Below are 26,518 nucleotides of genomic sequence, written 5' to 3' on the forward strand. Positions count from 1 at the left end.
GCTTTGCCTTTCAATGATATTATTCTGATAGAAGTAAATAAAAAGAACAAAAAGCAACACTATTATACAGAGTACACAATTAATCTATGTAATCTCTTATGTTTTTTAAAAGAAGATACCATATATTTCATTCATGAAACGGGCAAATACAAAATTTAATACAAGAACATGACCCCTATAGAACAAAAATCTGAAATCATAACATTATAATCCCAGATATTTCAAGAGACTTAATGATACGAAGGATCCGTAAAAGCCAGTACTACAATATCATATATATGTACACACACACACACACACACACACACACACACACACACATATATATATATAAGCTCCCAAAACTATGTAATCTTTTCGTTAAGGAAATTAAACTGGTGACTGACGGTGGAAGAACCTTTGCTCCATGATTAATCTTTTCGAGTGCTGACGTGAATGTATTAGGTGATTTTGCAAATCGTATCGGAATTTGTTAAGTTTAAAGAGGAATAAAAGAATGGAGGTAGGAGATGTCAACTAGCATGGTTAGCAACAACTTCAACAAAGTCTTCTTTTACATTATTTGAGTAACAGTTGATAACGACCAACGGTTTTCTCAATGTACAATTCTTGCGTCACTCCATGGGTGTACGGTTTTTAAAAAATTTAATACATGTATCTTAAATACTTTTTCCATAAATGAAAATCATTCTTAATTATGGATTACATAATCATTTTTTCTAGGGTTAGAAATGAAAATTTCCTCTATTTTATATATCTACCAATTAGAAGTGTGATTTTTTTTTTATGCACCCAATTAGCATGTAATTTAATTAATGCTAATAAGGAAATTGTTAGGTAAATTTGGGGCCAGAAGGATGTGGAAGCTATAAGAAATGAGCTCTTTGTTCATGAGTAATCCATGAAGTTCATCTAAGGAAGTAGATGAAATTCGAAGCATTATCGAATCAATGAAAGATTCGTTATCATCAGAGAGGCCATTTAGGGTAACAACAATGAGATCAAGTTCCGACACCGGTGCGCCTGCAGCCATAAGAGCATCAGAGATGCCTTTGATACGCTGCAGATAATCAGAAATTGACAAATCTCCTTTCTAAATCGCATGAAGACGCAATCGGAGCTGGTGAATGTGCGCCGTCGAGACTTCGCCAAAACGCTGTTCAAGAATCTGCCATAATTCTCGAGACGAGATGACGCCGACGGTGAATGGAATAAGATCTTCAGAGAGAGTGGAATTCAACCAGATGAGGATATTTTGATCCTTTTCAAACCAGATCTCGAAATCAGGGTTAGGAACTACAGTACTTGTACCGGATTGATTGAGAAGAAAAGGCGGTGGACATGTCTCCGATCCATCGATGATACCTGTAAGTTTGTAACGCCGGAAGATTAGAGCAAAAAGAACCTTCCAGACGAGATAATTGTCCCTCTTAAGCTTTGTAGGAACCATACAACTGATGTTTTGGATGGAGATTGAAGAAATCGAAGAATTAGGGTTTATCGGATTGGGATTTGATGAAAGAGGAGTGGGATTCTGAGCAAAAACTTCTGGATTTGCAGGCGAAGAAGTAGAAGACGCCATTGTCGATCAAGGTTTTACAAAGAGAAACCAGATTTGGGAGGAGAAATCAAAGATTGCAGAGGAAGCTAGGATCGGTGCGTGAGCAGAGAGGCGAGTGATACCATATAAGAAATGAGAAATCCAAGAGTCATTTCTTATAGAAGCAATGCCAGAACGGTATGCCAAGTGGTAGCATATTTGGTTTTAATGAATTTTGTTGAATATATACGAAGCCAAGTCGAATGAGAAGATAATAGGAAGAACCATAAAATGGTACTGCGAACAGCTAGCAGGTTAGGAGTACCGACGATTACTCGTATACCTGAGTCCATGAAGCTGGATAGAATGGGCTCGATAAGAGCGTCTAATTAGTTTAACAATCATGACTTAGTTTTTTATCATTTAGCTAATTGTTTCCTTTTTAAATGTTTTTCTTTTTATATAACAACATATTTAGACTAAAGAGTAGTTTCAAACTCGTTATTTACAAAATTCCTGCTTTTTGCAGGTGGTATATAAAGTTTTTCTTTAAGAACTTTAACGAAAAGCTTCCGATACTGTTTCATTTAACGAAAAATCATATTTTTACACTAAAAAGTCAATCATGGTACTATTTATTTTATCCTTTATTTTATCTTTATCGTTAAAATTCAAAGTTTTCAAATCATTTTCATTAGTTTTCCTTTTTTCTTTTACACTTTCATAGGTGGTACGAAGTTAACTTTAGTCCATCAGATTGGGGTTATGGGACAAAACACGTGACATATTTTTATATATTTGGGCTTGGTTTTAGTCTTTATCATGGAATTGAATATTCAATACATGTCATTTTCTGAATCAATATTTCTTGTTCGGTACAAGGACAACGCGATTAGATAATTATAATAAATCTGTCTAATTTATGGGTATGAATTCGAACTCCAGCTTATGATCTTACTTTCTCGTAAAAGTAATCTGGGAACTAAATATTTATCAACCAATTATTGAAAGACAAAATCGACAGTTTATTCTGAAATAAATTAAGAGATGTGATTCAAGTATTTTAATTGCGGAAGAAAAACTTATTAACATAAAATTCATATTCAAAGCCTATAAAATTGTCATGAGACTAAGTCTTATTTTCTTATAAAATTCACTCTCTTACTACTACTACTACTACTACCACTATTTGTTCTTCCTTTGGTCAGGATCTTATCGTTTCTTAATGGTGAATCTCCATACCACAATACTGTTCCATCTGGATTCTTGCTGTTTGGTTTCTGCAATCACATGAATTGCAATTTGCAAACGGCAAACTTACACTCTCCTCGCATTATTCCATTGCTAACACGCAGTTTGGATCGAACAATCCAATGTTTCCCTTTTTCCACCCGGCTATATTAAAGATGTAATACAATGTCCAATTTAATCGACCCAACAATATTGTGAATGTTTCACTTACCAGCAATTAGAGACAATTGCATAACAAGTTCAAAGGAATTAGCAATCAGAAGCGTCCGATAAGACTGCTTCCAACAAGCAACAAGTCATCTGCATCACACTCTCATATGAACATCAGATTCCAGAAGCATTAGAGAATTAAACAGCAATATAAAGACCAAAGCTTTTTCATATCAATCATCATACATGAAAAGTAAAGGGTCGGACACGAGAAATTATCACATCAGATACAAAAAGGGTAGTGCTATGGCTCTTTATCCGTCAGCTCCTACAATATATCTAAAGCTAAAACCATCAAAGAATGATGGCAACTAGACACACATTCTACTGTACTGTCTGAAAGAAGAGTTTTCAGAGTGATAACTCAACACTTTACTATGACCTTCAGCGAGACATGAAGCTTCAAACTAAAAAATGACGGTGCTCAGTCAGTGTAAAGTTACCACCAGAAGATGATAGAATGTTATGTGTCATCAGTAGATGATAAGCAATATCAACGGAAGATGATAGAGGTCACACTGAGGGTGAGAAAGGTATCACTAGAAGGTGATATGTCTCATGATGTAGGTATCACAAGAAGGCGATACATCTTCACCTGCTTGGGTCCTTGTCCAAACTCCTATGTGCTATGTTGGTAATGTTCCTTCATCAAAACAGATCAGCGCATTGACATCAGAGTTCGGACTTTTTGCTCCCTCTCAGCCTTCTTTGCGCTAGGCGTTCTCTTCAGCCTCTCAAGTTCTTTCCTGACCACTTTCTCCACCATGTCAATTGAGTTCATTAGTTTCTTCTGTGGTGTAAGAAATTCTCCTTCAGATGGCTGATTACTGACATCCCTTAAAATTTTTTGAACTTTACCAACAGAAGGGGGCAGACAGCGCTTGGTCCGAACAGCTGAATACGGAGTCATAGGTACTCCATGATCAAATTGAGCACCTGACACTGGAAGAGACTGACCAAGGGCATTCTGGTCTTGTGGAACTTGACCCTCAGTGTTTTCGCCATCGCTCTCAACCAAGCGAGCTCTTCTCCTTTCAATAGCCTAATCAAAAGTATACAAATTACACATGTCAACCACCTATTAATTATATGCTAAAGATTCAAAACAATTAAGAGACTATTCAAGAACATCAATGAATATCATTAACAATTCCACGACGGACTCAGAGGCAGAATCCTGAGCTAAATATTCCAGTTTATAACCGCCACTACTCAAATAATTTGAAGTTGCAAATAAAAACATGGGAAACAGAGGCAACAGTATACAAAAGTCTGAAAATTATAATTGAGCAGCATTCAAAGACCAAGAACCACAGCTCTTTTACAATCAACAGAAAATCATATAAGTTACAATTCATATCAAATGTAAACAAGGAAAGAGACACGAGACGGGAAAAACTATCAGGGTTATCAAATGAGGTTTAAAAATTTGAACAAAATCAAGGAAAATGAAACAATTGAAGTATGCAAAGAGATACCAATAACATTCATCAATTGCTATATGTTCAACTTCTTACTGCAACAAACAGATACTCATCAATTGCTATAGATTTAGAATCAAGCCCAGGCCAATAGACAATCAGATTTACTCAAACATTTGGAAGAAGTTAATCATAAACCATGAAGACCAAAACATAAAGATGAAAAGATGTAAGATTTGGAGATTTTGATTGAGCAACATTCAAAGGGGAAAACCAGATTCATAATTTAATTATTTGCACATTATATAACAAGTACACAAATTCCCTCAGGTAGCAGATCAAATAAGAATCCTATTAAGGCCAATAGAAAACAACTTTAAGTCAAATGAATTATATTCTCAATGCATAACAAAGGGTTAAGAAAGTGAGCATACCCTAACCACAGCAGTGATATCCTGGAGAGGGGATCTTGGGTACCAATAAGGCAACACGCTGTTACTAGCTCGGCCCCCTCTCCGGTGAGAACTCCCGCTGGGCGTATTCTCTCTGTCCACCGTTGACAACCTAAATGGGATCCGACCACGCCCAGTCACGGTTATGGGAGTCCTCAAACTGCTCCTTGGGAGCCCTCCACCACCAACAATTCCGGTAGCCCCAATCCCCAACCCTGTTGGTCGTCTCACCGGAGGAGAAAGGGCTAGAATAGTCTGCTCTGGCGGATCAATATAGACTCTCCGGTTGCCGGCCAGCCTCTGAGCATAGGCTGCGGCCAGGTAAACTGGTCTTGACAATCGATCTCTCGCTTCAGGCATTTTCACGATTCAACTGAAACTGCAAAGTGGAAACTTAGATCCAGAATTTTCACATGAAGTTTAAAAAGAAAGAAGAGGGGAACTCTCACTTTCCCAGAAAACTGAACATTTTCTCGGGAAAATAAAAGAAAAGCATCGCAAGAAAACGCAAAATCCCCCGACCCAGGAAACACTTGTATCACAATCCATAAATTTTTATCACAGGTCTTCTTTTCCCAGAAAATCCATAAGAAAACGTAAAAAATTCCTGAGGATATTTCCACCAGTAGTGTGATTAAAATCTGCACAAAGAATATAAGAGCTCTCACTTTCCTAGAAAATATTCCATTTTCTCGGAAAATCAAGGGCAATCGTCTCAAGAAAACGCGAAATTAACCTAACCCAGATGACATTCTTATCAGAAATGACAAATCTAATAGCAACCCAGATGTGCGATTACAGGGTAATAATCGTTCAGAGAGAAGAAACCAGTGATTTTACCTGGATGTAAACGAGGGTTTCGGGAGGTTGCGTTTGGGAGCGTAGAGTGGGAGGTCTCTGATATGAAAGTTGAAGAAGAAGGAGAAGATTTGGCCCTGAGAGAGAGAGCGAATGGCAAATTTCAAACTGGAAAAATGGGCGGTAATATAAACCCACAAACAAAATCCCCAGAATTTTCACACGTATTTGAAAACTTTCGCACGTGTTAGAAAACAAATTCAGTTTTTCGTTTTTTGTATTTTGTTTTTTGCCCCAAATGTCCAAATATGTTGAAATTTCAAATTGTGTTAAGACCATCTCTAACCCTTGAACAAAACTTTGGGCTTTATACCATGGGCTAGAATTGGCCTTTAACTGGCCGACCTTGACCCCTGTTATTTTGAGGTCATATCTAGTATTCAAAGTTTGCGTCAATTTGGTACTGCTCTCGCAACCCACATCGAAACAGTGCTTTACCCCTAGATGTCCAGTCAGCTGTTGCGCCCTTTCTTTTGTTCTTGCTTGCTCGCTGGGAATGAAATGTGCAGCATGGAATGATAGGTTTCTTTGTTAAGTAAGATACTATATATATACAAAATAGATAAACCTATAGATTAACACCCAATATCTTTCTAACTGAACGGAACCTCTTCTTGCGATGTGGAGACTAAGCAACATGTTCCACGTAGAAGGAGTCACAACCAGAGATCAAACAATACCCGCAAGAGACATGAACAACAGGGGGCACACATGTGTCACTTGCAATTGATGTGTGATTCCAATCTTTTATCATCATAACTTATTTTGTTGGAGCTCAAATTTTCTCCCAATAACTAAAAAGTGTGTCATGCCTAAATCTAACTGGGGTTCGCGGTGGTGGAGGAACTGGATTGGAAAAAATAGGGCTTCTAGTTATAAGATTGGTCGCTGAGCAAGTTAAGGAAGTGGGTGATATGTAGAGGTTAGAGCTTTTTGGGCTCAAGCTGCTTTGCTTCACCAAGCACCCATATATTAATTTGTTGAAAATAGCTCATTCGCCTCGTATGGCAACTTTCAATCTCATCTTTAGTTTCGGGTGCGCATTTGCTTCAAAGAGTTTCCAAGTAACTGTTTTACGTCTTTGAGCGCGAATCAAGAAGTTTTCCAATCATTGACTCAAACCCATTAGCATCGACCGAATTGGTACGAAAGTTGTAACATGAGAAAATCACAGAAAACAAAGAGGGCTAATGAGTATAAAGTGAGTGACAAGACCGGACTAAAAATTGCTAAGTTGGCCGCCAGAGAGGAAGCCAAACCGGCCTTTTAAGCGCAGCTAAGGTAGTATGCGCCGGAGAAAGCCAAGGCTCCGGAACCACAAGAATCCTTAGTTAGAATGGAATTCCAACTCAGCACCTTTCCTTTTGAGATTTTGTAGACCACCGTTGTTTTCTTCCTTCATTTCATAGCTTTAGGAAGGAAGGTTTACTTTTGGGTCATTAATTTGCTGGGTTAAAACTTATAATTTTTAACCCAAAAAAATTAGGTTTTAACTCAGGAACAAATTTTCTTCTCCAACCCTTCTTGGTTAAATTTTTAGTCCGAGATTATTAAAGAATGAATTTAGGATTATTTTTTTCTTAAAGTAACTTTAAAAAAAATATATGAAAACTATTCTAATTTAATTTTATGAACATTTTAACCTAAAAATATTTAGAATCCAATAAATATTTAAAAATCACTAAACCGGCATCATGAAACTCATACTACGAAAGAATATGAAACACATAAAACAATTTTTTTTAATTACTTTAGTAGTTAAATTTAAATTTGGACCGTCAAATTATTATTATTTTTTTTTTTACCGTTGAATTTGATCAAATTAAATTTTAGTTGTTGGATTCAATAAATTTATAAATATAAAACTAAAAAAATACACATATATGGTGGGTCAGCCCCACTAATCCAGGGGGAATCTGGGATAAATTTGGCACAAAAATGAGTTTAAGGTTTTAACTCACATTTGTCTCAAGGGTTGGAGTAAGTTGGGGTAAGTTTAGAACTTAAAATTTAGGTTTTAATCCAAGAGTTGGAGTAGATCTAATGAGCGGGTTTTGTATTCTTGGTGCTTCCAAGTCTCGTTTTAAAATTTAGCACATTTTGAAAAATCCCTATTCACTATTCGTAATAATTCGTTATACATTGGAAAGTAATTCGAAAATTGTTACAAACTCATTGCATTGTTAACTACATTTCTAAGGCTCTGAAACCTCACCGTTGGTACTCATCGTTCTAATTGTTTTTGCTTTCAGGGCACAAGGGGGAGCCCTCGTTCTTGCCCAATTTCTGACTTTTTGGTACTCAAGATCATCGTCCTTTGTCCGTATTTTGGTACTCATCTTTCTGGTTGATTCTGTATTTGTTAGGAGGAACACCTTTATCCGTAACTCTATATATAGTTACTTTACGATCTTGATTTTGTTCAGTATTTCACTCGCAATTTACGTAGACGATTTTCATATGTATATGAACTCTCTACTGAGTTGAGGAAACCACCAAGACACACCAAGACTTCCGAATTGACGTAGGCCGATGATTTTGGTTGCGTTGCAAACTGTCAATGCTGTTAATTACTCTTCTGTAGTGATAACAGTAGCTTCAAGTGCAAGGCAAGTTTCAATGATGTCGTATCATGTACTATGCTTCAAGCACACGGTTAATTAAGAACTGCAGCATATGGAAATGCATGAAAACAGAAAATATAAAACGTAAATACTCGAATTCTGCCCTTGAAAGCGACCAAAATACAAATGAAACTTTAATTCTGAGAAATTGTGTACAAAAACTCCTATATTCTAAATAGAAGAAACAGCTTTCCAATTCCAGATACAATTGGAGGCTTTTTTTCTTCTGTAAATTAGGCTTGTAGGTACCTCATCTGTTCAATACAATCAAACACTGCCATATATAAACTACAATCTCTTCTCCTCCAAAGTATATGCGTTGATGAAATGGACGGAGGAGCCCGAATGAAACATATTTCCCCGAAAATAAATTGCAAAGAGAAAGCTAGGTGAAGTTCAATGAAATTAGGTGGAGGAGAAGCAGCAGCCACCCTTCCTAGCACCATCCCCATCCGGGCCGGGAACAATAATTGTTGTTCCTTTTAGAAGCCCTGAATCTCCACTGTTTAGGTCACCAGCAGCAAGCGGCTTCTTGCTCATTATCCGGTATATCTCCATTAAGATCATCAAAAATGCGGTTTCCACGTTGGTGGCCTCAAGAGCAGATGTTTCCATAAAAAATAGGTTTTCTCGTTGAGCAAACTCATGTGCATCCTCCATTGGCACTGCTCGAAGACTCCCCAAGTCACATTTGTTGCCAATGAGCATTATAACGATGTTCTTATCAGCATGCCCCCTCAATTCCTCCAACCACCGTGCCATGTGATCAAACGATTGATGCTTAGTCATATCATAAACCAACATTGCTCCTACTGCTCCCCGGTAGTATGCGCTCGTGACTGCTCTGTACCTGAAGAGAGACTAAAGCGGATGAGTTTAGGAGTCTATGACATTGCAAGCAAAATCGAAATCCCACGGAAATATATAAACACGAACTATGCTTTCAAATATTGGAAATCAGCACAGTATCAAAGAAACCGAAAAACAAAAGCGTCTAAGTTATTTATTTTTCAAGTTCTTATCCCTTCCATTGCACAAGCAGCTTCAGCTATCATGAATTTCGTAACTTTCACTGAATCATAAGGTATGTTGATATTCATTTGCAGATGTCATTTATCTTCCTTCATAGGAGATAAGCAATAAGTATGTTTCTACATCGAAATCCAGTCACACCTGATCATAACAACAAATCGATCTTAGATAAGCAAACAACGATATATAACTCAGTGAGATCATTCCTATTTTTCATACCAGGCATTAGATCAAATCTTTACAAATCTGTGATCATCGAACACCGTATTTTCTTGGTCAATCGTAATTTTGTTTAAGAAAATTTAAGGTTACAATTGAACGGAAAATCCGAAAACAAACACTATTGGATCCTTATTATATTCCTTTATTGTTACCATCCATTTAACAAGCATGCATACATTATGATCTATAAACAATAATCACATTACAGTTTTTCCATCATCATCATCATCATCATCATCTAAAGTAAAATATAAGGTAAATAAGATCGTGTGATTGTAACAAAAAAAATGATCATTAAGGCATGCAATGTCGAACCTTTCTTGGCCAGCTGTGTCCCAAATCTGCGCCTTGACGGTCTTGTGATCGAGAACAAGGGTTTTCGTCTGAAACTCAACCCCGATAGTGGCTTTTGAGTCCACACTGAATTCATTCCTAGCAAACCGCGCGAGCAGCTGTGTTTTCCCCACCGCCGAGTCTCCAATCAACACGACTTTGAACACATAATCAATCTTCTGATTGTAATCTCCGTATAAATTCGACATCCTGGCCACGACCGGACCCCAAACCGATTGATTCTCAACCCCACAATCTGGAACATAAAATACCAAAATTACATGAAATAATGATGGTAAATTTTTCAGATCAATCATGTGGGTACATTTTATTAGATCGACTAGAAGATTAAAAGCTTGTGCTGCCTGCAGCGGCCGGGGTTGGGGTGGGTTCGGGAAATTAGAGAAAGAGAGGGGGAGAGAATGGGAATTATGGTAAAATTAGGGTTTGAGAGGAAGAGGAGTCTGTTGGAGAAAGAGAGGGAAAGAGGAGTTAGAGGCGGGGAAACCTTCGGCTAGTGCGGGTCCCATTAACGGTTTTTCAAGTTCACTGCGAAAACAGTTTTTTGGGTGTACTTGCTGGTACAATAGTTTTGGTACACATGGTGGGATTCCGATCCTTAGTTCGGGGGACTTTTTGCTATCAACATAGATTCTTGGAGTGGTTTTTTGGTAAAGCGGAAGACTATACAGTTCAATCACTAAACGATCTTATATTTTATTAAATTTGTACAAAGATGATCTTTACATAAAGTATCATAATATTAACGGTTCCAATCATAAACATAACATTTTATGAGTCAAAAAACCTTCCTATAGCGAATATGGTCCGTGCTCTGCAAATTGCAAGTTTGGCAACCTATGTAGTATGTTCTACTAGTGAAACTTCTCAAAACTATGATCACCATTGGTATCTATTGAATTGGATAACAGATTGATAATGTATATCAAAGTTATAAATGATGGAAAATTTTCAAATATTTTAAGTGATGATTTGTGGTGAAATGATAAGTGTGGAGCCAAAAATAATCAAGAAAATTATGGAGGCGACATGTGGACTTTTGGATTAAAAAGACAAAATTACCCTCGAGGCACATCGGGATTCTCACGCACAAACAGCGGACAATAACGGCTCAATCGAGGTCAAAGGAGATCAAAATGGTATTCTTTTAAACCCTATCATCATTCCTCATCAAATCTTCACCCATAAGGTAACTCCCAATCTTTCTTTTCAAATTGGGATTAATTGCCAAAATTAATTGATTAATTACCTAATTAATTGATTAATTTCCAAATTAATTGCAAGATATTATTTTACATAATATCTTGCAATCAATCCCACCAATGAACCAAATGTGGCCAGTCCCAATTCTCCTAATAGGGCCGACCACACCCCTATATATAGCCATTTATTTTCTCCAAAACCCAAGTCCAATTCTTCTCCTAAAATTCTCTAAACACTTTCTCCCTCAAATTCTAACTTTGGCATCAGAGGTTCTTCGGCCAAAGGCCCCCTATTCAACGTGGGCGCATGAAACTCTTGGTCTTGACCTTAGGTATTAATTGTTTTGCAGGTGCATTCTCGTCCAAAAAGAAGAAGGTGGAAATTTGCATCCACAAGTTGGTGCTTTCATTGAGAATTTGATTCACACGCTCGAAGAAGACTCTCGCATTCAACGTTTCTAATTTCTCATTCATTTGTAGATTTTTCGTACATTCTTATTCCTAGAATTTTTATAAAATTCTTTGAATAAACGCAAAAGAAAAGTACAATGACTAGAGATTCGGAAACCACAACAAACGAAACTTCCAACGTTTAAAAATTTGGACCACGACGATCTACGAGGCTCAAAACGCTGACGAATAGAGCAACACCACCCCTTCAGGCCACCACCGTGGTAGCAGCAACCCTCGACGATCCCACTGCTTAGGGTGAGCATGCCACCTCACAGAAATAGTCCCAAATGTCAGCAGCCGAAGCCTGGCACGCAAAGGCCTACGCCACAAAGCATTGTTAAGCCCAGCCCATCGCAGCACAGCAGCATAAGCCGTGCTGTGGAAGAAGCAAGCTCAGCATCCACACACACCGCACGCAGAGTAGTCCACGCCAATGACTCGACCTGCTTACGCAACCCACTTCTGTGGCCTTCCAAGCAATCCAAACTAGTCCAAGATCGGTTCAACCATCCCAACTTCAGATTTCTGGGCCGACGATTGAACCAAGGGCATTTTCACCCCATTTCTTCACATATTTAACATTTCCTAACTTAAATCTCTCGCCCAGAGTTCAGTACACTTCTACCAACTATAGGGAAACCTACCATCCTAGCCTTTCCATCCTGTATGGCGAATAACACTTATCCTGACAAGTCATAGAATTAACAAGCACCCTCGCACAACAGACGACCTTAGTGAATCAGCTTTTGCAACATGTCTCAGATGAAGTGTCCTGAAGCAGGACAAGGGCAGACAACGAACCTTTCCAGCAGCATATCGATAAGCAGCCTTGCAACCTGCCACGATCTAATCGTTCTGGCAGTTCACGCTTCTGCCTGGGTATTTTAGATAGCATATATTCTCGTCTTAACGAGCAGATGAGCGTGTACTCCTGATCAAGCCCACAAATAAGCATACGTTCACGGTTGAGGCCACACTTCGATTATCAACATGGATAACCTTCCAGGTGAAGTGTTTATTCATAACTAAGCTCACAATGAGCATTCTTCACCTTACATCAAAGTAGATAGCACAGTCGATGGAGAGAAACAGTCACTCAATCTGACTCAAGTTCAACCAACAGCCCACTCACTTGCCAGGAACATGCCACATGCACCGCATCCGCAACATAAACAAGCCAAGCATAGGGAAGAGCGGCCTAGACTAATAGGTCACAATCGGTGACAGCCAAAAGTTTCAATGCCCCAGCAGAGGCAAATTCAAGAAGAAGTTGAGAGGCTCATAACTAAACAATTACGTAATTTCCAACACAATGAGGCTACCAACGATGCACTTCGACGAGACATGACCAACATAAGCAGGTCACCATTCACATATGAGTTCGAGATGAAAGATCTACCTCACAGGTTCACTATGCCTCACTTCATTCTGTACAAGGGAGATGAAGATCCGAATCGACATCTAAAGCACTACCGCAGTACCATGATCCTCTGCAGGGACAATGACACCCTTATGTTCAAAAATTTTGCCACAACTCTACAAGGCAAGGCTTAAGACTAATTTCACACCCTATCGTCGCAGTCGATCCGAAGTTTCAAAGAACTTTTCCTTAGTTTTCACTAAGGAGTATTCGTCTAATCACTCAATCAAAAAGACATCCGACCATCTCTTCAGCATCGTAAAAGACCTTTAAGAGACAATTTACGACTATGTTAAGAGGTTCAAAGCGGATAAGGCCAAGATTGTTGGCTGCAATGAAGACATAACAATGGCAGCATTCAAAAATGGGTTTCCTACCGAACACCCTTTATTCGGAAAATTGATCATGGGAGAAAAACTGACCCTGGCAGCTTTGTATGCTTTGGCGGAGAAACGTATTATGGGACGAGGCCAAGCAGTCGAACAAAATTAAGTTAGAAAAGAAACGCATGGAAAGTTCCCTGACCAGAGAAAACTCAGCTCTTGAAATATTCACCAAGTTCACAGTTCCAATCGGCCAAATTCTTCGTAAGCTCAAGAACAAACCTTGGTTCAAACTACTGCCACCCATGAAAGGCAATCTTACCAGGCTGGATCATACAAAGTATTTCATATTTCATCAAGGACCAGGCAACAATACTAACAACTACCTGAAGTGGAAGCAGTACCTTGAGAAGTTGACAAACGAGGGTGGGTGCGACGAATATCTTGACAGGTCAACGACTAAGCCTACATAAGCAGGGGAAGTCTCCATCACCCCCTGAACCCCGTTAGGGCTTTTCCAAATAAGTTCGAAGTCTCAATCAGCTCGATGAACAAGGCCTCACAAGTCGATGATTATCCAATTTTTTATGCAATTTCTACCTTCCAGCACAGTTGATCCATTTCTTTATTCTCAATAAAGATTCAAGAAGTTATTCATAGGCCTGGCTTAACTGCTGTCTACAACAACTGCTCAAACCTATGTCTGGATTTGCTATCCAGTGCGAGAAGATAAACTAATTGCTCTCCAGTGCGAGAATGTCAACTAATTCCCCGACATCCATATGGGTCTGCTCTCTAGTGCTAGATGATAAACTAATTGCTCTCCAATGCAAGAGGGTAAACCAATTCCCCAACATCCATATAGGTTTGCTCTCTAGTGTGAGAAGATAAACTAATTGCTCTCCAATGCGAAAGGGTAAACTAATTCCCCGACACCCATTTAGGTATGTCTCCAGTGCAAAAGGATAAACTAATTGCTCTCCAGTGCAAGAGGGTAAACTATTCCCCGACACTCATCCGGGTCTGTTTTTCAGTGCAAGAGGATAAACTAATTGCTGTCCAGTGTAAGATGGTAAACCAATTCCCCGACACCCATATGGGTCTGCTTTTTAGTATGAAAGGATAAACAAATTGCTTTCTAGTGCAAAAGGGTAAACTAATTCCTCAACATCCATCTGGGTCTGTTCTCCAATGCGAGAGGATAAACTAATTGCTCTTCTGTGCGAGAGAGTAAACTAATTCCCCGACTCCCATCCGGGTCTGCTCTCCAGTGTGAGAGGATAAACTAGTTGATCACCAGTGCAAGAAGGCCACACAACTCAAAAGATCGAATACTCGAAGACTAACTAAGCAGCAAATGGTCAAAAGGCAGCAGCCACTTCGCACTTAACAGTTCGCTCATCCTACACTTCATCTTCAACAGCTCTGATCTTAGCAACTCCATCCTTGATTGGGATAAACTAGTTGCTAACCAGTGCAAGAAAGCCACATAGCTCAAAAGATCGAATACTCGAAGACCAGCTAAGCAACAAATGGTCAAGGGGCAGCAGCCAATTCGCACTCAATAGTTCGCTCATCCTACACTTCATCTTCAACAACTCTGATCTTAGAAGCTTCGTCCTTGATTGCTCTATCTAAGGCAGTTGTGAAATTAAACTCAAGCAGTTTCCTCATTCTTGGCAAGCAGCCCAGACGTGGCAACCCAAATCGTGGCCCATGCCACGCCACTTCCTTGGCCCATGTCAAGCCAGCCCTTAGCTTCACTCCAGCCGAGCAGCTCAAGTTGTGGCCCTTGCCATACCATATCATCTACCCATGCCAAGTTGACTTCTAGCCCCTGCTAGCCGATGTGTCGTACCACCCCGACGGCTGCCTCATGGCAGCACCACCTGCAAAGAAGACAAAGAAATCAATGGAATATGGTTCTTTGCACGGATAAGCAAAGAAGAGTGATAAAAGAGGGGGAACAAATTTCCTCTAGCTTTCTCTCTTTCTTGTAGGGATAAATAATTTCTCTCCGAAGTTGATTTAATCCCCTAGTTAAGGTAGGCTTAAATAGGCTTTGGAGACGATTTATTTCCCTTTCCTAAAAGAATCTAATTCCAAGTCCAAGTGGGAATCTGCATCAAAGTTAGAGATTTCTACACCTGCTGCCCTTTCCTGTGAGCAGCCCAGTAGGTGTGGGGCCATTTGTGGAGCCAAAAATAATCAAGAAAATTATGGAGGCGACATGTGGACTTTGGGTGAAAATGACAAAATTACCCTCGAGGCACACCTTCAATTCCACGCACAAGCAGCGAACAATAACGGCTCAATCAAGGTCAAAGGAGATCAAATGGTATTCTTTTAAACCTTCTCATCATTCCTCATCAAATCTTCACTCATAAGGTAACTCCCAATCATTCTTTTCAAATTGGGATTAATTGCCAAATTAATTGATTAAATTCCAAATTAATTGCAAGATATTTTTTTACATAATATCTTGCAATCAATCCTACCAATCAACCAAATGTGGCCGGTCCCAATTCTCCTAATAGGGCCGACTAAACCCCTATACATAGCCACTCATTTTCTCCAAAACCTAAGTCTAATTATTCTCCTAAAATTCTCTAAACACTTTCTCCCTCAAATTCTAACTTTGGCATCGAAGGTTCTTCGGTCAAAGCCCCACCATTCATCATAGGCGCGTGAGGCTCTTGGCCTTGACCTTAGGTGTTAATTGTTTTGCAGATGCTTTTTTGTCCAAGAAGAAAATGACCAAAATTTACATCCACAATAAGTTTTTTTCGTAACCAATGTTCAACATTCTATGTTCAGTTGGATAAAAATTCGAAAACCAATCTTCCTTGAACATAAGTTGAATATAACGAATTATATATACAATTCTAAGCATCAAACCAGCCCTAAAAATGGAGGGCATTGAAAAGGTTGAATATAACGAATTAAGTTGTGGCTGGATTATTAATTAAAAAAGAAAAGAAAGGGGAAACCTAGCTACACAGAAACGTTACTGTTTGTCTTCCAAATAAGGACAAGCAAACTCTTCAAATCTGGTAGTCCATTACAAAACAGGATAAGGCTCAGTTGCAAAAGACAAAACAAGTGTGTAACCAAAAGAGAGACATACCATGCCATTAAAGCATTTCATATTATAATTGAGGTTGGCATCAATAATTTAGTTAATTACGTAATAGTTTCTGAGATTGTCATGACTCAGTCACTTGGTTTCTGTCAATAAAAATTGATAAAATCGGTTTTTGAGTTTATTCACGAATCATTTTGATAATTTCGTTAAGAATCTGTCAATATCCTTACATAAAATGACATGAAAACAAAAATAAAGAGTACATTATTAGAACATCTCCTGTACGTTCTAGTTATGTTTATTTCATATATTGTGTACTGGGAACTCAAGCTGCTTGTTTATACAAGACCTGGTCCCCTCCATGTTTGTGGTGGAAAATCTAGCAACCTTCTACATCACACCCCATCCAAAACTACATTACCTAATAGCTCCCTCTACTTGCTTTTGCCTTCTTTTGTTGGTTTAGTTTCTACTTGTTCTTCACTGCGTAAAGGAAAATATATTATGTGGTTTCAACCCACTTCCCCCATCACTTTCCTGATTTACTGTACAGAAAAGAACGTCAAACGGTCCGATTCGAAACCTGCTTCTGCATGTTTAAACACTTGCAGTTTGCTCGAACATCGCTAAGCGTCTGCAAAACAATAAACTTCTGTGAGTAACAACTGATAATGCTTGTCCACAGTGCAATGTTTCTCGATTTAACTTGTTTGATACCTTGAACTGTTTCTGAAGATCTTTAATATAATCAACCGCCAAATCTAGCATGTCTGCCGTGTTGGTTTGCTGCCAAGAATTTAAAGAATATAATGAGTTTCAGAACACAATTGTGTGACAATAAATCTGAGGCTAATTAAAATGCTTATGTGAAATTCTACCTTGTCCATGTTCGGGACAAGTTCTTGTAGTTTCCTCATTCGTTCACTGATCCGTGTTCTTCTCACCTGTAAATAAACTATGCCTTAGCGTCATCAATGTTCGAGCAAAAGACTGAAGGGAAAAAACCACAATGAAGTTGCATGGTGGATGTACTAATTATAGGATATAGAAAAATATTTACTCTTTCGGCAATGCTTCGAGGATGAGTGGCACAACCTCGCTTTGCTCTAACTTTGCAAGGTACAGAATCTTGAAGTTGCAAGAACTTTTCCATGGCCATTTCTGCTGAAGTTTTTGGTAAACTGAGGTGATGGGATAATACATGATTCCGGTTTTCAAGCTCCCCGCTCTAACCATGAAGTTTATTCAGAATGAGTTAAATAGGCAACAAAAATTTGAGGAAATTCAACCACATCCACCATAAGGACGTACCTGATCAACAGAAAATAATTTCCCATCATGATGGTCTCTTTTCAGGCCACCAATATTCTCTGGAAAATTTGATGAGTTGTTCCAAGTTCCGAATGGGAAACCTGTAACATAAAACCGAGTATCAACACTGCAATCTCCATTAGTACGATGCAGTGTAACTTTTTAATGGTGGCATCTGCAATTTACTGAAAGATTCTAATCCTAATCTATCAGCAGCAAATCCGGATCAATTTCCTTAGAAAACACAGTATCAATTCGTTCTTCCGAAATATATTATACTTGTTGATAGTTGATGCTCTTGACAACTAAATGTATGAAGTTAGAAATCAAACATCCCATAGATTATCATCTAAATTTTCTAAACCAATCATATCCTACACAACCACAGAGGAATACAAATGTATCCAGAACACGTTTGTTTGACTGCCCAAACTCAAATCTCCCACCTTCTGCATTGAAAGTAGCCTATAAATAGTACAGGCTTAATGTACAGGCTCGGGATCGACGAACTCATTCTCTTTTTGTTAACTCTTAACAAATTGCAAATGAGCTTCTCAAATCAATGTATCTCTTATCTACTACCAAAAAACAAAAGAAAAATCTTCAAGCTAACATACTCGGATATCGAATCTACGATGGAAACAACAGGAATCATACAATGACATGGTGAAAAAAATTAAATAAATGATTACAGATATTAAAAAAACTAAACAAATGAATATCTAAGTTCAAATCTCCGTCCTCGTAGTTATTAGATTAGATTAGAATATCGTTCACGTTAGAAAAGTCATAAGCTAATGAAAGGGAGAAGAAAACACAATACCGTTTTGAACAGAGGTGTTGGAGAAAAGGCCGGCTGGGGAGCTACTTTGTCTGACAACATTTGAAGTTGAATGAAGTGACTTGTTGGCCGCAGTGTGATGATGCTCCATTGCACCCGAACCCGCCAACCCATATCCGCCATTAAACGAGCTCTGCCTCGGATAATGAGGTGGCAGCAGCCCAGAATACCCTCCCTGTGAACTCACCCGGCTCGCCGGCACAGCCGCCTTCGTCGCCGTCACCACGGATTTATCGTCTAATTCTTGAAAACTCGACGGCCAAGAATCCGAGTCGTTGGTATGGCTGTAATTCGCGAATCTGGAGAACAATCTCTCGGACTCCAAAGAACCCTCAACTGGGTTTTTACTGTGAAGGCCCGAATCGCCGCCGTCGGCGAAATTGGCGAGGAGGGAGCCCGGGGCGGAGCGAAATCTGAGCATCCCAGAATTGGGTTGGTGGGTATTTGAATCCATGAATGGCGGTGCACTGCTTGCTACTGTAGGGGATTTGAATTAATGGGCTCGTGGTAGAATTTGATGCTGGCGGACCATTATACATACGCTGCAGCTCTCAGTGCTAACGTAGCTTTTCCAGGAAAATTCTGGGAATTTCTTCTTTTTTTCTTTCACTTTCTCAGAGAAAATTTTAAGCTTGGTTTTTAAGCAGAGTGGGATAAGATCTTGTGGAAGAAGCAACCGGAAGTGAAAAAGCTAAGCTTGACCAAAGCGTAAGCCCAGAGAGACAGAGCTAGCTTAGCTAGAAGTAGAAGATAAACAGGGACCCCGTAATTAAACGGACCCTTGAGGTCTGTGTGCAATGGAAGTAGATAAAAAAAGATGCAGACTTGCAGAGGCTGGAGAGAGAGATTGACTGCGAGCCTCAGATTAGCTTCAAGGAAGATCTTGAGCTGATGAGAGAGAGAGAGAGAGAGAGCGATGTTGCTTGGTGCATGTGGTTTACGAGTTGGGGTGCGGCCAATGGAAAAGTACAGAGAGCTATCAATATCTGGTGTCTCCAAGCCTCACCGCCTACCTTTTCTCTTTTGTGCGTCTTCTGCTAAATTGCCCATTTACTACTTCCTTCTACGCCTGCGTATCTTCTAGGTTTTTTTTTTTTTTTTTGTTTAAAATTCTTTTTAATTTTTTTTTAACAAACGATATTATCTTCATTAAAGATATATGAGAGTGAATCAAACCTTACAATGTGTTAACAATAATATGATTCAAATTCGTCTTTAGTGAGAATCGATATAAGATATCTTACTTACAAGTGAAAATAAATATCACAGATCGTAATACTAAGTAACCTTAAATTTTCATTTTGAATAAGCAATATAATATTTAACAATGATTTTTCTTGATGCACATTTTTATTTATGGTCTTTAGTTCATATCGAATAAAGTAAAAAAAAATATATATATATATATATAAAAGACAAAAATAAATGGGATTATGCAAAATGAGAGAAAGAGTGCTGAATTAATTTACCTTCAAATAAACATTTACGTAGGTTCACGATATTTATTTTTATAACTTCGATACTTAATTGTGGCTAGCACATGATAGTTTGTAGTTTTATTATAAGGCGAATTAACCAATTGTAAAAATAGCCAAGAGAATATCCTTTCATTTACTCATTCATCTACAAAAAAAGACTTGTTTATATATCTGACTATGTACAGTTTAATTTTTTTTTAAACTTGATTAATGATGTTATAATTTACAAGAGAAAAAAAAAATCATGTGTCATGGGATAGTTAAGCTTCTTCATATGCTTGATCGACCACATGTTCTTGCAAGAAATGCTAAAATTAGTCATGCGCGTGCTTGGCTAATATAGCAATTAAGAAAAATAATTGGAGAATGGTAACAGTCTTCTTACGTGGACCTTCTAGCCTTCTCATCTTATATTGTTGAACAATGATTGAAATTATCTATTTTTGAAGGAAAACATTAAAGACATCTCTACGAAAATTAACTAAATTCAAAATTAGTTAGTAATCTAATGGTCATCCAACAAATAAATGAACAATATTTTTCAATTAATCACTAAAACTATAATAACGTTAATTAAATGATTAAATTTTTTTTAAAAAAAAAGACCAGCTGGTGGCTTCGCCACGGCTGTCCACCCTCTGGGCCCGGAATGACTCACATAGCCATTTTAGCATCCCCTGGCCAGTATCGTGTGATTCACCAATGCCAAGAATTGAACCCAGGACGTGCCGTGTGGAATACAGACCTATAATTCGTCCCTAACCACTACATCATCCTATGATGGTTGATTAAATAATTTTTTAACTCAATTGATTTTTTGCAAGATAAATCTCTAAATCATTGCTTGAATATAAACAGTTGTGATCACCAAGCAACGTTACAAGAACATAGAAAAAGGAGTGATAGGTTGTTAGTTTATTTTTTAGGAAAACTAATAAAAAAAAAGTTCGAAAATTTTGAGTTTTAACGATAAGGACAAAATAAAAGGTAAAGTGAATAGTACCATGATTGACTTTTTAGTGTAAAAATGTGATTTTTTTTGTTAAAGTAAACAGTACCGTGAACTTTTTGTTAAAACATCCTTTTTTTTTTTTTTTTTCTTTTTTTTTTTTATATTTTTGGTCAATTTGGTTTGTTAGTTTGTGACGTATGGCCGCATGGGAGAGATGGGATTGGCATTTGGCATGGATAAAGGGGCATAATTGTGACGTCAACATTAGCCCCATCCCGTGAGCACCAAATTCCGTGCTGCATCTGATTCCTGTCGTCGTTTTCAGTTTTGGCTTTGGCTTCCTTGGCTTTGGCTTTTGCCTCTAAAATTGCAGGCGCCGTCTTTCCCCAAAAACCTCTGTTGTCGGTAAATGCACGCTGTCTCTTTCTTCTTGTCTTTCTTATTCGGGTAAATCTCAATTTACTACCCTCAAGTTTTGTGTTTAGTACATGAAGTTTTTTTCGTCCCAGAATCATACATAAACTGTTAATTTTGGGACAGTCTCATGCATCCGTTAGTCTGGCTGTTAACTCTTCCGTTAACTGATAACGTGATGCCCATGTAGACAATGATTGGGCGTCATGTGTCATTAAAAAATAATTAATTAAATAAAAGTATTAAAAAAATAAAAATAAAAAATAAAAAACCCAGAACGCCTTCATCTTCCCCACCCTTCACCCTTCCATCCCTCCACGGCTCCCAGGAAAGCCCTAATTTGCGTGTAGAGATGGTTGATGTGAACAAGTTAGCGTATTTCCAAGCGATCACAGGCCTTGAAGATTTCAATTTGTGCATGGAGATCCTCAACGCCCATGGCTAGGACCTCGAGCTCACGATCTCTTCATTCACTCTAAAAAGCATTTCAAAACTCAAAAACTTTTTCCCTTTTTTCTTCTCTGCCAAAAATGGAGCCTTCAGCTCTCAAATTGGTAATGGTTCAAGGTCCGCGGAAGGGCGAAACCTTCGAATTCGTACTCGGATCCAAGGTCCAAATCGGCCGCGTTGTTCGGGGCAACAACCTCTCGATCAAAGACTCCGACATTTCCTCCAAGCACCTTTCCATCGATTCTGAATCAGGCAAATGGGTTCTCTGAGACCTCGACTCCTCAAACCGCACGATTTTGAATGGTCGGATATCCCCCCAAATACGCTCATGGATCTCACCAATGACGACGAAATCAAAATTGGTGAGTACACTTCCATCTAGGTGAGGATCGCCGGGTACGAAGAGAGTCGACTGAGACGAAACCTTAGGCGTACGGCGACCGCAACAGAAGCTACTGCGGTGCTGGTTTTGGAGAGTCGGGGAAGGAAATGTAGGCTTGCGAAGGAGATCGAAGAGATATCGGAGGTGGAGAAAGCGAATGTTGAGGAAATTGAGATCGCAGGGAAACGAGGGAGGGGTCGACTGCCCAAAGCTAGGGTTTTGAAGACTAAAGCTATGAAGGAGAAGCCTGTTGAGGAAAATTTGGCACAACAAGTGAGTACGAGGCAAACTCGGAACTCCAGGATCGAGGAATTGGGGAAGATCCCAAGTACCGTCAGAACCTCCACAACCTCCGATGCCGGCAGTGGGGACGGCCTTCGCTCTATTCCTCAACCATTGTACCAATCTGGACAGTTGTCAAACCCCATCGCGGCACCCAGGTTTTTGGGGGAAGGGAAAAGGCTGGGTTTTTTGGGAATGAGAAAAGGCTTGGTGGTAGGGGTGGGTATCAGGGAAGGGGAAAGGTGTCGATGGTTGAGAGGTGGAGGGGATGGAGGGGTGGAGCCGTGAAGCGGGTGGCGGGCATGGAAGGGTGTCGAGTGAGGAAGATGAAGGTGTTCTGGGTTTTTTGTTTTTGTTTTTAATACTTTTATTTAATTAAATTTTTTAACTTTTTTTAATGACACGTGGCGCTCAGTCATTGTCCACATGAGCGTTATGTCATTAGTTAACAGAAGACTTAACAACCATTCTAACAGATGTATGAGACTGTTCCAAAATTAACACTTTAGGTATGACTCTGGGATAAAAAAAACTTCATGTACTAAATGTTGAAAACCATAAAACTTGACGGTAGTAAACTGATATTATCTACACTAAGAGGGGAGAGTGAACTTAGCCCCAATGTGGTTCAAATTCGCCTTTGGCGAGAATCAAACATAAGACCTCTCACTTACAAGTAAAAAGAAATATCATTAGATCGTAGTACTAAATGTCATTAATGATTAGATATACTATAATGACATCTAATTGCAATATATGATTGTCAATGAATGACTGTATTAAGTAAATGTTGTGTAGTCAGTTTTAAAATTAGATAGAGATTTCAAACTCGATGTACGTGAAATCATTCACTCATGTGAATACTAAAACGGTAACTAGTTGTGAGTTCAATACGGTAATGCCTAATTAAGAATAGCCAATTTGTGGTGGCTTAGCTTTGTTATATATGACTTAGCTCTTATGTTATAGATATCTTGTTTCTTGTTAAAAAAAAGTTGGAATTTATTCCTCCATGACGGCATAAGCATAAACTACTCATAGTATGAATTTTGCTTATATTCTTTCTATTTTTGTGAATTTTTAGTTATTCCTAGATGACGACATAAGCATAAACTACTCTTAGTATGAATTTTACTTATATTCTTTCTATTTTTGTGAATTTTTAGTTATTCCTAGATTGTTAATTGCTAGTTTCTCTTTTCGACATGAATTCTTACTTGGTACGTAAAACTATTGCGCTTCAATTGACTTTCTCCAAAGTAGGATGTTATCAAGAGTTTATGTATGAAAGCGCTTAAAACTTCACTTAAACTGCTATATAGGAAGCAGATGCTCTGCTAAAAATCACCAAGATAATGATAGAGAGAGGGAAAATCTTGGGGTTGTGAGTTAGACCACACAATAAGTCAAGTTTAATTAATTGGTATCGAATTCGTCATTTATGAGTCAAATCAAGACATCTCACTTACAAATGAAAATAAATTTCAATAAACTGTAGATCAGCACAAGAATATTATCATGTCATAAGTATCGTATTTTAATTATTGTAAAAATAAAAGGCAATCGAGATGGATACTCTATGTAAAATCGAATATGTGCTTAGAAAAGTGACTAACCACCTAGAATTGCAAGCAACATTACATATATTATTCCACCAATGATGTAATGAACATATGAAAGTAACATTTTCAAATTTTAGGTAGTGCAGATATAAGTATCAAATTCTTTAGTTTTAATAAAAGAGTCGTCAATTTTAGGTAATTCGGATATAGGTATTGAATTCTGTATTTTTTATAAAGAGTCGTCTGCTACAAATCTACTTGTCATTCTTTGTGCTTCCTCTTTTGAAGAACTTTTAACTCTAAATATTATTCTTTCAATGATATTATTATGTGTTATGATATAAATAAACGATGTAGCTATATTTTATAGATTTTGGGTGTAATGACATTCTATTATTCACCTAATGTTACTACATCTTATAATTTGAATGAATGACATGGTTATATTCTATAGACCTAGAGTATAATGATTTTCCTATCATTTACATATTGCTACTACATGTAATGTTATACGTTTTAAAATCCTCTCTTTAAAGTTTAAACGGTATGTTATCGGTCAAATTTCATCAATCACTTGTTTTGATCCTATGTTTTGATCATTCTGAACTAAAATCAAATTTTTTAGTAGAATAGTCATGTTATGTGACTCTCTATAGTATATACACGTTTATATATAATATAGAAAAGATTATTTGTACGTGGGGATGAACCAAATTCTTATTGATTTTAATATGACTGACCGATAGAGCTATATTTTATGGTCTTAGAAGTATAATATTAACAAATAGATGCATATCTTAATACAAAACTGGATTTGGAACGCCACAGACCCATCATTATGAAAAATTACTCAATTTTTTCTCGTAAATTTCCAATATACAAAGTAAGTTTCATGCTCCAGGAGACGTAATTATATACTATAACGTGAATGAACTATATATAATTGATATAAAAATTTAAAAAAAAAAGTTAAAGTTCTACTATAAAATCAATTGGCAACATGAGAAGTAGTCCAATTATAAACACATGCAAAGTCTCTCTTTTCCCTAATATGGGATTCACTCTTAACGCTCCCCTCACATGTGACAAATTTTCAAGCTAGCACATAGACAACACAAGTTGCTTAATGCATGTGTGCAGCTAGGGTTCATACGTGAGACAATCTGGTCATATACTATGAAGAAAGTTGAGGCTCTAGTATTAAATCAATTGCCAATATAGGAGTTGCTTAATTACCTAGAGACACATGTAAGACCATCTCCAACCGAAGAGTCTAGAGAGCCAGAGAGCCGAAAATAGCTCAAAAATCGTCTCCAACCGAGGGTCAGGCCAAAGGGCTCGTGGGCCCCACTGGACAAAAAAGGGCCAAAGGGCCAAACGGCAAGCCCAAAGTAACCAACCAGCAGGCATCGGGCCAGAATTCAAATTGCAACGGCTAGCTAGCTGACGTCAGCTAGCCGTTATTTTTTATTTTTTTACAAAAATTTTAAAATTTTTTTTTCCTGTAACTTCATAAGCCATTAAAAAACATTAAATTAAATTAAATTAAGTAACATGAAATAACATAAAATTTAATTTGTAGTTTTTAAATTTAAGTTGTAATTTTTAAATATAAATTGTATTTTTTAAATTTACGTTGTTGTAGTTTTTAAATTTAAGTTGTTGTAGTTTTTAAATTTAAGTTATAAATTATGTTTGGCCTTATGACCCTTTGGCTCTCGGTTGGGGACGATTTTTATGACAGGGCTAAAACGAGACATATGGCCCCTTGACCCTCGGGTGAATATGGTAAGGAATATGGTCATACACTGTTCATTAAAATATTAATATCTTAAAGGACCAGAGGGCTAAAACTCATTTTAACCCTCTAACCCTCGTTCGATTGAAGATAGTCTAAGGTCCTCCTTTCCTCAACTAGATATTCATTGTCAACTATTAATACTTCATGGATTTAAGATATAGTACTAATGAATAAATGTCTTTCGGGGTAACTGATTCATTACACTACATGTTATAACATTAGTTCATTCATAAGACCATCGGTAGTCACATCGAAACTTACTTCACTTTGTGCTAGTAAAATTCCAATATACAGAGTACCTTTCTTATTTTTTTTCATTAAATAGATGAAATCTAAGGAAAACTAATGAAAATAATTTGAAAACTTTGAGTTTTAATCAAAATGACAAAAAAATGTTGTAAGTGAATAGTACCAAGAGTGACTTTTTAGAGTAAAAATATCATTTTTATTAAAAGTAAACAGTAACATGAGTGTTTCGTTAAAACTCTCTAAAACCTATCTAAAAAAGAAATTAAAATTAAGATAAGTAGAAGATTCTAGATCATATGCTATGAAGGACCACAATTTCATGGATGGAATCAAGATCATAGATTTACCA

At 37.8% G+C, this 26,518-nt stretch overlaps 3 protein-coding genes and 1 pseudogene across 4 annotated transcripts; 1 reads left to right on the forward strand and 3 right to left on the reverse strand.

The window, feature by feature from the left end:
• Window positions 1–3,207: 3,207 nt before the first annotated feature.
• On the reverse strand, window positions 3,208–5,814 carry LOC137711932 (protein POLYCHOME-like). Of its 2 annotated transcripts, none has more exons than XM_068451087.1 (3): window positions 5,715–5,814; window positions 4,857–5,247; window positions 3,208–4,043 (listed from the first exon to the last, which is right to left on the reverse strand). In XM_068451087.1, the coding sequence occupies exons 2-3, from the start codon at window positions 5,232–5,234 to the stop codon at window positions 3,660–3,662; spliced, it is 762 nt and encodes a 253-aa protein (XP_068307188.1). In that variant the 5' UTR covers window positions 5,235–5,247; window positions 5,715–5,814; the 3' UTR covers window positions 3,208–3,659. The 2 variants fall into 2 exon arrangements, with proteins under 2 accessions (XP_068307188.1, XP_068307189.1); XM_068451088.1 differs by having other exon boundaries at window positions 4,857–5,253; window positions 5,715–5,750.
• A 2,947-nt stretch (window positions 5,815–8,761) lies between these two features.
• LOC137713786 (ras-related protein RABA4d-like) lies at window positions 8,762–10,260 on the reverse strand. Its single transcript, XM_068453138.1, has 2 exons — window positions 9,926–10,260; window positions 8,762–9,206 (listed from the first exon to the last, which is right to left on the reverse strand). Exons 1-2 carry the CDS (start codon window positions 10,258–10,260, stop codon window positions 8,762–8,764), a joined length of 780 nt encoding a protein of 259 aa, XP_068309239.1.
• Window positions 10,261–16,617: 6,357 nt separating this feature from the next.
• On the reverse strand, window positions 16,618–19,600 carry LOC137713917 (transcription factor bHLH130-like). Its single transcript, XM_068453271.1, has 6 exons — window positions 18,582–19,600; window positions 17,759–17,859; window positions 17,508–17,675; window positions 17,326–17,391; window positions 17,165–17,233; window positions 16,618–17,081 (listed from the first exon to the last, which is right to left on the reverse strand). The coding sequence occupies exons 1-6, from the start codon at window positions 19,051–19,053 to the stop codon at window positions 17,010–17,012; spliced, it is 948 nt and encodes a 315-aa protein (XP_068309372.1). The 5' UTR covers window positions 19,054–19,600; the 3' UTR covers window positions 16,618–17,009.
• Window positions 19,601–21,973: 2,373 nt separating this feature from the next.
• LOC137712124 (FHA domain-containing protein At4g14490-like) lies at window positions 21,974–22,845 on the forward strand (annotated as a pseudogene).
• The last annotated feature ends 3,673 nt before the right edge of the window (window positions 22,846–26,518 follow it).

Source organism: Pyrus communis, chromosome 13 (assembly GCF_963583255.1).
Source record: "Pyrus communis chromosome 13, drPyrComm1.1, whole genome shotgun sequence".
NCBI classification, from domain to species: Eukaryota; Viridiplantae; Streptophyta; class Magnoliopsida; order Rosales; family Rosaceae; genus Pyrus; species Pyrus communis.

Excerpts from the sequence above, each read along its gene's own strand:
- LOC137713786 (XM_068453138.1), bottom strand. The coding sequence starts at position 10,260 with ATGATTGATCTGAAAAATTTACCATCATTATTTCATGTAATTTTGGTA. Across the intron at positions 9,207-9,925 it reads GACACAGCTGGCCAAGAAAG|GTACAGAGCAGTCACGAGCG; the intron begins GTTCGACATTGC and ends GTCTCTCTTCAG.
- LOC137713917 (XM_068453271.1), bottom strand. The coding sequence starts at position 19,053 with ATGGATTCAAATACCCACCAACCCAATTCTGGGATGCTCAGATTTCGC. Across the intron at positions 17,860-18,581 it reads CAACACCTCTGTTCAAAACG|GTTTCCCATTCGGAACTTGG; the intron begins GTATTGTGTTTT and ends TTTATGTTACAG. Across the intron at positions 17,392-17,507 it reads CTCGAAGCATTGCCGAAAGA|GTGAGAAGAACACGGATCAG; the intron begins GTAAATATTTTT and ends GTTTATTTACAG.
- LOC137711932 (XM_068451087.1), bottom strand. The coding sequence starts at position 5,234 with ATGCCTGAAGCGAGAGATCGATTGTCAAGACCAGTTTACCTGGCCGCA. Across the intron at positions 4,044-4,856 it reads ATATCACTGCTGTGGTTAGG|GCTATTGAAAGGAGAAGAGC; the intron begins GTATGCTCACTT and ends ACTTTTGATTAG.